At 51.6% G+C, this 12,287-nt stretch overlaps 1 protein-coding gene across 1 annotated transcript; it reads right to left on the reverse strand.

Moving 5' to 3' along the window:
• Positions 1-1,864: 1,864 nt before the first annotated feature.
• LOC144143010 (uncharacterized) lies at positions 1,865-11,048 on the reverse strand. Its single transcript, XM_077674833.1, has 3 exons — positions 10,952-11,048; positions 7,877-8,018; positions 1,865-2,156 (listed from the first exon to the last, which is right to left on the reverse strand). The coding sequence occupies exons 1-3, from the start codon at positions 11,046-11,048 to the stop codon at positions 1,865-1,867; spliced, it is 531 nt and encodes a 176-aa protein (XP_077530959.1).
• Positions 11,049-12,287: the final 1,239 nt, after the last annotated feature.

Genomic DNA, 12,287 nt, shown 5'->3' on the forward strand with positions numbered 1-12,287 from the left:
AAATGATGGGTCATTTCTGTCCCGTCTGTAAGTAACTGGTCCGCGAAAACACTGTCGCTGTGGTAGACCATTTAGGGCACTGAGAGGCAGGCCGAGACGATTGTCCTTTGGTCAATCATTTGGTCAATGATGATGATTATGTACACGAGTGAAGATGAGGTAGAGCAGGCATAAAAAAAATTCCCCGCATTTCCCCGAGGGGAAGAATGGGAAAGTGCGAATGCACGAGTTGAATTTGCGCGGTTCGGTGATGTTCGCGAAAGAGAGATCACACACACACACACAACTACAAAGAAAGAAAGATGCATTTATTCACAGACACCTATTTGTGTTGTCGTTGTACTTGATTGCTAGAGCGGATCTCAGCTTTGAAATTTCGTGTCAGTACTCCTTTAAGCAGGTGCATTAGCCCTTCTCACGCCCGATTCTTGGCCAATCCCCCACGTGGGTATGTGCCATGTCAGCGGCCAGGCAGCGCGCGCCCATCTCCCCCCGTTGCCAAGGAAGACGAGGAGATTCCTGGCCAATCCCCCACGTGGGTATGTTCTATGTCAGTGGCCAGGCTGCGCGCGCCCATCTCCACGTGCGCGGACATCGCCGGTGGACGCAGGTTCAGGGTCGCTTAAGAAGTGCATTGCACTTAAAAGTAGGGCTGATAATTATGTACAGATGAAGACGAAGCGCTAGTAATCTGGACAGTCCACTCGCTGGTCGGAAGTTCCAAATATATAAAAAAACGATAACGAAATATGGGCCAAACGCACCGTAACTGTTCACTCATCCTACAACATCTATGTCACGTGAGAAGCGAGAGGCTGCTCCTCATCCGAGAGAGTGGCAGATGATCCAAGTGACAAGACGCTTACCCCACGTCAGCAGCATCATAATTCCGCTGCACGACGTATCACTGTAATTAAAGGTGGTCACTTCTTCGCGCAGTATCTGAAGGTGTCCTCACCCCTATCATTGGCCGTAGATAGAGTTGAGTGTGGCAAGGAAAGTTGTCGGGCTCATTGGTTCCTAGTAAGGGAAAAACAGACACGGCAACACACACACACACACGTACAGGGTCCAGGCGTGGATAAGCGGCGTTGAGTATGTGCAGCCCACTACTTAGCGGCGTTCTGAGTGCTGCTTCTTTCCTCGTGAGGGTAGGGAAGTGTTGACTAATTGCGCAATTTCCTACAGGATGTATACTTCACTAGACGAAGCACGGTGCGGACAGGAGGTGTCGGCGTACAGCGGTTCGGGTGCACCAGCGGCCACTTCGATGATCTTGTTGAACGCGAGACGGTTAAAGCGAGACGCGCGGAGCCACGAAGGTTATATTTTCCACGATGCCTCCTTGCTAGCCATGTCGTATATCACTGGTAGCATCTGAAGCGGAGCATTTCTGCGGTGTTCTGACCAAATCTCATATCCTCTACAAGGATCACGTCACAATGCCATGCACCGGACGAGCAGTGGCGCTGGGCACCTCCCCGTTAAAGACCATTCTCTATCTCGCAGTGGCGTTGGGGAGAGGTGTGAATAGTTTGCACTACCTTACAATTCCTGAAAGAAGTATACTAAAATGCATTTGTACAGGACGGTCGCGAACGTGTGCACCCGTCTCTACATTCTAGGTTCTCACCGATTACCTTTAGTTTTGTTTCTTAATGTACCACAGCACTACGTACGGCCAATACAATTCACTGCGTTGGCGAGGTTTCCGAACCGCACATAACAATCCAACCACACATTCAAGTGAGAAAGAATACTGGAGTAAACATTTTATTATACGACACCCCAGAGTTGTTTTCAGGCCGCTTCCTTTGTCATCTTACGCGCCGGCGGGGCCACAGGAATCACCGACGGCATGTTCTTAAACATTTCCGGGGCCAAACTCGGCATCGTGCAGAATTTGCAGAAGCTTAATCTTGGTCAAGCTACGCCGACGGAGTGGCAGGCGCTTCAAGTTGGCCGCCAGGCACAAGCAGAACAGCTCGTCCCCGTCGAACGAGCGGTACAGCTCCCGCATCATGGCGGCTCCCGCCATTACTGGGGCCCTGCGCTGCTCGTCGACATCCTCGGTAGGGGGCGCCTCCGACGCGTGGCGGGGTTCCTCGCAGTCGCTCGGCTCGGTGGCGACCGGCATCTTACGCAGAGGGCGACGCCTGGGAAAAATGTGCGGCAAGGGGGTTTCATCAGTAAACACGACAAATCTCTCTCTCCGGCTAAAAATAATATTTATCCCCAACTGATCCCTCGCTGACCAAAAAAAAAAAAAAAAGACGAAGTAGCATGACGCCGTCTCCAGAGTAATACACTTGCACTTCCACCCGCATTTCGCGAAGGTACATACAAACACTGCCCTCCCCCTCCCCCCATCTCGCTAGTTTTGCAAGCCTGATCTGAGAATGTCCTCGTATACGGAGAACAAACTTCAGCAATCCAAAAGGCACATCGTTATCACCAGCAAAGAGCAGTAACCGACCGTGCTGCTTAGCAGGGACTCTGACATCCAGCAGTTTTCTTCGCAGAGGGCTAAAGACGCCGCTAGGAGCCAAGACATCCTGGCAGTCATCTGACGCGCACGAGCCCAAACTAGATCTCTCATATAGACACAACAAAATTACTTTCTCCTCATTCTCCTCCTACCCGCCTACAGCCACAAACAAATTATTACGGACCATGTTGCATTCGGTAGGGAAGGTGAGCCTGCATTAGCCGCAGGGCTGTTACTTGTGGCAAGGAATTGCCGCTACCGTGGTGCCCAAACTTTTGTTCACAACTGTACACACACACACACACACACACACACACACACACACACACACACACACACACACACACACACACACACACACACACACACACACACACACACACACACGTCTCTATGCATCGACAATATGACTGGTCCCCGTGCCCTTAGTGTTTCCTTGTAAACGCTAGAAACTGATAAAAAACGGGCATATTGGAATCCGCTTATTAAGAGATAGTGGCGGGTTCATCCACGCCTCCTTACTGACCCTACCTGTCCAGCCTGCGGGGCACTCGACACTCACTACCATTCCCTCTGCGAATTCCCCGCAGACCCGTACCCCTCGTTCCCTCCCCTCACCACTGGGAGCAGATGTTGCGTGACACGGGGGAGTCAGGCCAAGTACTGACCACCTCCCGGGCCCTGGCGGTCGCGGCGGTCCTGTGGGCCTCCTGCACCCCCAATACCTGATCCCCATGAACGAATAAACGTATTCTTTCCTTCCTTCCTTCCTTCCCCCTCCTTCCTTGGAGGTGACAACTGGGAGACTTTGTATCCGAATAAGTTGTGAAATCCAAGTGATTTGAGGACTCAATTTTTCGGACTATTTTATGCCACTAACCCCGCCTCGCCAAAACGGAAAAATCCATTCGCGTTTGCCTACTGGTTTGCTTGCGTGAAAAGTGCTCCAGCACTGGTTCACACCCAATGACACTCCTCGTCTCAAACCGTAGATCACTGTGAGCGTGACGGGGATATCTGACCGGGATGTGCCTGTACCACCACGCAATTAGCAAATGACACCAAGAGAATTTTCGTCGGCATTCGTGAGGAGTATAACGAGTCCAAAAGCTTCTTTTCATTACGCCCAAGTAATTTCTTTGGCTAATTGATGCAGTTTAATTAGGAATGTTTTGGCTGCAACAACGACGCTGTTTTGCAAATAGTCATTTTTCCTCTTCGCAGTTAAAAGAAAATGCCGAGCGCTCGTGTGTGCGTGCCTCGAGGCGACCGCCCAGCGGCCCCCGCGCAGACTTGTCAAGCCAAGCATACTCACGTAGAGATATTGGCCAAGATTGGCCGAAAGTACTCCAGCGTTTCACGTAGTCGTGGGAACACTTGCTAGTAACGAGAAAGACACGTCATGGCGTACGCCCTCCAAGGTATCACCAATGATTATCACTTTAAAAAAAAAACTGGAGGAAGGTCACAGTTAATAGCACCGAATATGGAGTAAAGGTCGTTTCGGCAGCGAAAGAAGAAGCAAATCAGCTGCATTTTAGGACTGAAACCGTCGTTATTATCGTGAAAGTTTCCTACAGCATCCTTACCTTTAATCTTACGGTTTTGTGTTAGCTTGAGCTGAACGCTTTCAGTTGGGGAGCGGTATGCCCCATTGAAATCTTCCGATTCAGTCACTCCCATCATGGGGCTTCTTGCGCGACTATTTTTCGGCGTTTTAGAGATGGGAGGTGAACTGAAAAGCATGCGACCTCTTTCCCCCTCTAATCCACCTCCACAGCCCTCCCTAGGCGTATCGCGCAAAACGGGGCCAGCATGCTCCAAACGTATGCTGGCCTTCCGCGGTGAGTTACTCTGACTACCTGATCACTTCATTATCAAGCGTCCAATTCTGAATTGGCATGAGCCAGATGTCGTGGGCTTGTGTTCTGAATGTTGACAGGCCAAAAATGGCAGCGATGTTTTGGCACCATTAAGAGCCACTACCCTGTTACCTCCAAGTCATCATGTGGGCCTGCTCTGTGATTGCAGAGCTGAGAAGGTTTTCCGAGGCACCCTTTCTGACACACCAAGATGCAGTGGAGAAAACAAAGACCTTCTGTGGCACGAAAAGCAGAGAAGGTGGCTACAGTGCAGAAATGGGCTCGGAACCCAATTAAAGCGAATACAGCAGCACTGGTAGAGCGCAGGCTTTATTTTGATGTTGCTTCGTGCCCCAACGTCGGGAGATCTTGTTTAGATGCGACTGCATCTCATTCACTCGCCTTGTCCGTGCATCCGGCCTCGTCGTCGTCGGGATCCGCCCCTCCCCCATTGTCCTCGCCGCGCCAGCTGCGCTCTCCGCCGCTCAGCCCCTCTCCTCTCCGATAGCGAACACTCCCTCGCGAGGGGCATTGGATTGGATTCGACTGGCTTGGCTTGGATTTGGATTGGATTGGATTAAAGTGGATTGTGTTGGATTGTGTTGCGTCATAGCCGTGGCAGACGCACTGGCGCCGGTGCGTCCCCTCACCGTTGTGCGCGCTATAAAACACGGTGCCTGCGCCACTCCGCTCCATCGTTCCAGCGTCGTTCCTCCGCTGTCCAACGCTGCAACGTGAACCCCCTATGCGTCGCATCTACACGGGTTCCCGCGAGGGGAGGCGGGAGTTTTTTTTTTTCTATGCTCTAACTTAATAACACAATTAGCAAGTTAGAGCCGTTGCCTGGTGTTAGGTGTTTTCAATAAAGTACACCACCGGCTTTTGAAAGGAGGGGAGACCCTTGTTGACGCCAGCGTTATTGTTAGATTGGTTTCGCCCCGGGTTTGAAGTCTACCGTACACCGATTCTCGGACGGCGTTTCTTGTGTGGCTTTCTTGCACTGCACCAGTGTCGTGCAAGAGAATCAACTCAAAGGCACGCGCTACGAACGGAAGATCGGAGAGCGTACACGCCACGCTGCAAAGCAAAATTTTTGCATCAGTGATGTTCAGCAGTAACAAATGTGGGGCTTTTGAAGTTCCTCATTCAAGAATTATTGAAGCATGTGATTATATCTCTCTCTCTCTCTCTCTCCCTCTCTCTTTCTCTGTTTTTGTGTGTGTTTTTGACCTTGGACAGTGCAGTTCTGTGCGGCGCCGCGTTGCCCAGATGCGCCGAAAGCTTGCTTGCTCTTGAGACATTCCATGCCCTTTTTCACATTTGGGCCAATAAAAAAAATCCAGTTTGGCGAAATTCAGCCAGAGTCCGTCAATGCTTTGACGGACTCTGATTCAGCTCACTGGCTTGCATTGTTCGCCGTCGCAAAGACCTACCAAGTAGGCGCGCCTATCCGGCCACGGGACTGTGGTGCGGTCGATAGTGGCGCTACACGGCGAAGCAGCCCGCCCAGCCTTAACCCTTCCGTGGACATAGGATGATGATGATGATGATGATGATGATGATGATGATGATGATGATGATGTCGTAAGTGTTTCTCTCATTCTGTCTCTCTCTCTCTTTCTCTCTCTCTCTCTCTCTCACACACACACACACACACAAAGGAGCAAGCGTTAAAGGTATGCTAATGAAACCGAATAAGCCCTACCAGACGGTTTTAGTTCCTACGGGCACAACTGTATTGAATTATACTGTTGCACTGCATTCTGGTGGGTTCATATATGGGAGCGACCTCGCACAACAGTGAGTACTCTAGTACTGCCGCCTAAGTGGAATCGGGGAAAGCTGTTTCAAACTTCGTCTCGGTGGTCAATACGCTCGCAAAACGGGAACGAAAAAACGAAGCAAACAGAGACGACACCGTACTGACGGTCTATTTATCTCTTCGTTCCTGTGTTGTGAGCGCTTTGAACCCCAAGATGTGCAGATACCATTCTGATGCAGTACGTGTCAAACCGTACTGTGTACAGACTCCGTCAAAATTTTGTGGGCCACGGCGATCGTGGCCGAGCTGGGGCGCTGTGCTTGCCACTGTCGGCTGGTTACGCGGCTAAAGAGAACTTTCGCGCTTCCTTGCGTAGTATGGCTGGCGCGATTAGTGCAGCGGGGCCGATTTCTCAGAGCAGGTGCACTTTTCTTCAGCGCAGGCACTTTGCGCAGCACTTTTTACGCCGGACACACTACAAAAGCACGAGCAAAAATTCCCTTCGCTCTCTTCAGCCGCGCAACCAGCCGACAGCGGCAAGTGACGCGCCCCTGCTCGGCCGCGTGCCTGTTCCGGCCACGGTCGCGCTGGCCCTCAAAATTTTAACAAAGACAGTACGTCTAAGGCATGCCGGCACCGTTTTTTTTTTTTTTGCCTCCGAGGTAGAGGTGGTCCCAGTGACAGCCAGTTAGTGTGCGTGTGGGGGGGGGGGGGGGGGGCTCAGAAGACTCAGCAGTGCTCAGATAAGACACTCCCGCTCCCCATTCCCCCTTATGCCTTGCCAATGTTGTCAGCCGCAGAGAAATAATGTTTCTCCAGCACCGTGCATAGGTTGAGCTGTTTTAGATGCAACGCATCTCATGCTCGCCCCTCTGTCCTTCCTGCGTCTGTCCGGCGTTGTCCGCACAGCTGCGCCTCTCCTCCTCTCCTCTCTCCAATAGCGAACACTCTCCCCCAAACAGCTGCGGGTTGGCGCAGCGCGCTCTCACTCCGTTGCTAGGCGCCTGTGGGCGGCGCTGCGCATGTGCAGTACTCTCTCTCCGCGCTCTCCTCTCCTTCGGGCGCTGTGAATATAAAGCGGCATGCCGCGGTCCGACGGTCTCAGTCGACGGTCGTCCGCATTACGGATGCACTCTCTCGCAGTACTCGACGATTGCTGCAATCGTCCAGCCCCTAACTGTGCACTTTACGGACCACAAGGCACTCATTCTCGTCTGCAATAAAGACCGTACCTGAGCATACGTGTACTGAATGTGCATTGCATGGTGAAAATGGAAAATTACGCCCACCTCCCCTTCGCGTGAGAATCCCTGCTATAAGCGTAATCAATACGATGGAAAACGCCAATGGAACACCCCATGAGATGCGTTGCATCACACCAGGGTTCCCGCGAGGGGAGGTGGGCGTAATTTTTGTACATCTCGCCGTCAGTTCCTCTCGTGCCAGCGAGGGCTGCCGCGTGATGCAGACATCTGGGGACAAGTGCATAAACCGCCCTCTTTTTCTGTTCTTTTTGTTTTGTTGCTTTTCCCTGTGATCGCTGCTCAGTTTGAGCCCTTTCACTCGAAATTTACGCGTGACGGTCTCTCCGCACGCGGGTATCGCTGGTGTAACACGTACTTCAGTCAAAGCCGAATTCTGCCGTCCTTTCAAGTCGTAGAGGAGTCGAAGGAAAATCTCCACTAACGCACGCTAACCAAGCAGTGTGCTCACTGCAAAAGGTCTTCGCGGGCATTTCAGGTGTAAGAAAATGCATATTCCCACCTGGGCGGGCGCAGATTGTTGTCGAGGAAGCGATGTTTCTGTTCCAGCAGGTCCCACTGGCTCCTGTACTGACTGTGCGGGCACCTCTTTCGCTTGACGTACGAGTCCCGCAGGGTGCGCCACCGGGTCTGGCACTTTTCAACTGCGAAACGTTAAACAAATTCGCAAAACAAGCAAATTGGAACTGTCGGATAAAGGCGCAAGCCGCTCTGCTTTACGCCGAGCTCTCTTTATAGTCACCTTCACTACTACGGAAAGGCGTTATGCCAGGGCAATGTAAGCTGTCGGATATCAAAATTAGATATCAAAATTAGGGTTTTACTTAGATACCTCCCTACCCGTTGTGCCCCTACAAAATGTTACGCGGCGAGCCCATTAATGTCGGCTTCACTATATACGCAAGTGCATTGCTAGGAAGACCTGTCTAGCGTTAATATGAGAGGTCTGATATCAGAGTCTTAATATCGGCTTGTCCGAAGGTAAATGCATTGCTGGGAGCATATTTCTTTTCTCGTGGGCAGAATATGCAATCTTCTATAAAAATATAAAGGCCTCCGGACCCCCATAAAACACCGTTTATCATTGAGCGCGTTATACACAGAGCCCCTCTAAAGTCGGCCCCACTATCGTACCGAAATGCATGAGCGGGCGTCATTTTCCCGGCCGGAATTCGCATTCATATATGACAACATGGAAACTCTCAGAATTTTTACTAAAACCGTTTCCTCAAGCGGCGAATGTGGGCCGCATAAAGCGTCACATACAGGGTTTCCTGGCTGGGTTGGCTGAAGTAAAGCGCATTTACACTTGTATTTTTCCCGCACCGTAGCTACGCAGGCTGCGGGACGCACCGCAGTTGTGGGCTACGGACTTGTACATCGGCTACTCGTGGATCTCTGATGTCTCATGCACACGGGCGTTCCTCTCGCTACCTTGCCAAATTAAAGCAAAAGAGCGACCCTTCGTTGAACAGCGCAGCGCCGTAGGCACTGCCAGCGTCACGGAACGCCTACTTGGCTGTGGCGTTTCGTGCCATGGCGTCCCTTCCAAACGCGCAGCTGCTACGGCTCAATTCTGTGAAAGGACGGCCGTAGTATCAGAGACGCGCACAGTGACGTGTTGCTTCGCGCGTCGTTTCTGGTCGCGCCCGAAATGGCCTTCCGGGGGCCCCCCTGTTTTCTACCGCCCCCCTCATCTACCCTCCAACCAAGCGGCGCCCCAACCGAAGAATAAATACATTTGCAACCAACACCACGCCACTTCAAAACGACGACTGATGTTTTAGAGAATTGAGCCCCAGGTGAACTAGTAGACAACGTGCTCTTGACTGACGCCATCACTTTAAGGGAAGATGAAATGCAAAAACAGTTCAGCTATTGGAGCCTTTGCAGCGTTTAACCACGTGGTACGAGCATGAGAAATCCCCTTTCGAGAATCGGCTGCAAAAAAACGCCAAAAAAGAAAGCATTGCTGAAACGCTGTGCTGCGCGGAACAGTATAGCTCCTCTTAAACAGGAGCGCAGTCGCTGGGCACTTCTGTTCGCCCACCAATTACCGTTGTCAGGGGATCTTTCTGAAAGAACTGCGAAAAGATAAACAAAAGCCTTCGGCAAAATAGTACATCCAAGTCAACACCTGCTTTTGTTCCGCGGGATGAACGCTATTCGGGAAATAGCCCATACCTTTCGAACTTGCGTCGTAGACCACGAGGTCCGCGTCAGCTAACATCCGCGTTTTTCATTGCTTGATTGTTAAAGACGCGTCCCCTACGTTCCGAAAGGCATGCTCTGGCGCTGCGAACGCTAGCGACCGCGGGAGAAACGTTCTAGAATGATTCGTTTTGAATTTTTTGTTGCTGTACATTCAGAACGTACTTGATATGCGGAGTTTTTTATCCAATGCCCTTGAAGAAGGTCAAGATGATCAAACTTTTCAAGGCTTCTACGATTACTAACGTGTGGCCAATACTTAGCGGCCGTAATCCATTAAGAGCAGCAGAAGATGAAGGGACCTCCAAACCGATACGCGTGGCGCAGTTACGGCGACTGTCTTCGCAAGATATTTTGCTGGGGACTAGTTTGAACATTGTACTAGAAGGAAAACAGCGGTATCAAGACGCAAATAAAGGTCATGGACCTCGACAATCACTCAGCGACGTCATGCCCAGTCAACTCCCAGACGCGTCTGCTCTCCGCGGCTTTGCTGAGATCTTGCACACTCTCGAAATCTGCTGGGCACAGAAACGCTCCAAAATGTTTTCGCTTTCTTCACACCTAGGCATGCACGTTCGCCATGACGAGGGCGTATACACATCTTCGGAACATCGTTCGTAGGAGCCTGCTCAAAAGCCAGAGACGGGCAGGCAAAAAAAATTCCCCCGCATTTCCTCGAGGGGGAGAATGTGAAAGTGCGGATGCACGGTTGTCGGCCCGCTTGCGGCGCTTGCGCTCGGCCCCCGCAGCCCACCGCCTCGCCGCCTTCTCTTCCATCGGGTTTGTAATATCACGTATACACCACGCAGTTATCAAGCCGCTATAACGCCGCTGAGTCGCCAACGCACGCCGCTGACGACGTAGTTTGAATGCGTTAAAGATATAAGGCGCGTTACTCACACTGATATCAGCGTGGCGTCCGTGGCTTAGTCGGTAGAGCGTCGCGCTGCGGCCGCAAAGTCCTCGGATCGAAACCTGGCGCCGGATGCTGTTTCTTTTTTAAATATATATAGGAGCACTGCGGACGCCGCCGCCGCCGGCGGTGGATGGTTTGGGGTCTCTTATAAAGTGCATTCGCACTTAAAAGGACATGAATTGTGTAATACATGTCTGGAAGACCAGCGATCAACTCGACCTCCCTCCCGCGATATCCTATCTCCGCTCACCTTCCAAAACTGTAGTGGACACGAGGAATTCGCAAGAGAGCTGCGTTTTTCATCTGCTTTGTGTATCATCGTCTGCTAGTCTCCGCAGCATCGAAGTTATGTTGGTAAAAACCGTTACGACTCATTCGGGATACCTATCCATTCAAACAAGACCTACCCGTGGCTATGAGTGCGGCGGCGACGTCCATCCAGGAGACCTCGCTTTTCCGACTCCTTCTGCAGCGTAGAGTGGTGGTCCCAGACGCTCTTATGTTTCTTTACCTGCCGGACGAGCCTTTTGTTGAAGGACGCCATGCGGGCGGAGAGGCTCTTCTGCGGCGCGTCTCTGACGGAAGCCTGAACCTTCGTCTTCAAGAGGACGCTATGGGCACCGTGGCGTTTCTTTTCGATTCTCCCATGCATGTTGTAACAACTTCTATAATTCTCACCGACCAGTGTCCGCCTTTTCGCTTTCCGAGCAGTCCTTTAGCACCACACACCAGAGCCTTGCTTATCCGTGAATTACACCGTGGGCTCGCCGACAGGGCTCGCGGGAGGCGCTGTCGTATGCTTCTCGCTGGCGCGCATCGCAGCCGACCTTGGAGGGTAGCAGACGACAGTTTTGTAGCGTAAGCTACACTGGCCGAGGTTGAGCAGTTTCACGTGCACCTTGAACGACCGTGCTGCGCAAGCGCGAAGAGCATTGGATTGGATTGAATCGGCTTGGATTGGCTTGGTTTGGCTTAGTGTGGCTTGGCTTGAATCGGACTGGATTGAATTGAATTGGATTGAATCGGAGTGCATTGGATTGGATTGGATTGGATTGTATTGGATTGCAAATCCAAAACTATTGGAGTACGTGTATGTAGAGAATTGGGTCTGCACATTCGCCTGTCCGCGCATTTCATAGGAGTGACGTCGTAGCCGCGGCGGTGAAGGTGCGCCAAAGCCGCTTGATAGCCGTTTCGCGTTGCTCCCGGAGAGCCGTGCTGTGCATGCGCGAGGAGCAGTGACTGGACTGGACTTGACTGGACTGGACTGGACTGGACTGGACTGGACTGGACTGGACTGGACTGGACTGGATTGGATTGGGTTGGATCGGACTGGATTGCATTGAAAATCGTTTTAACAGCAGAAAGCATGATAATCAGCTAATGAGACAACCAAGAAACCTAATCATAACCAGCCGAACTTTAGCTCACGCTACGTGTATGGACGTGGGCAGGGCATGTAATACGAAGGCAAGATAACCGTTGGTCATTAAGGGTAACAGGGTGGATCTCTAGAGAAGGCAAGCGTGGCAGAGGGCGGTAGAAAGTTAGATGGGCAGATGAGATCAAGAAGTTTCCGGGGGTAAATTGGTCGCAGTTAGCACAGGACCGGGAAAACTGGAGATTAATGGGAGAGGCCTTTGCCCTGCAGTTGGAGTAAATAGGCTGGTGATGATGATGATGAGGCGGAGAAGAGACACGTTCACTGTATATTTATCGCGCATGAGAAAAAGGGTTTGTCGAGCGGAGTTACGTATCACAACCTTTTTTTCAGATTCGCAAT

This window comes from Haemaphysalis longicornis, unplaced genomic scaffold (genome assembly GCF_048455015.1).
Source record: "Haemaphysalis longicornis isolate Haplotype H1 unplaced genomic scaffold, Haemaphysalis longicornis Haplotype H1 scaffold_6, whole genome shotgun sequence".
Lineage (NCBI taxonomy): Eukaryota > Metazoa > Arthropoda > Arachnida > Ixodida > Ixodidae > Haemaphysalis > Haemaphysalis longicornis.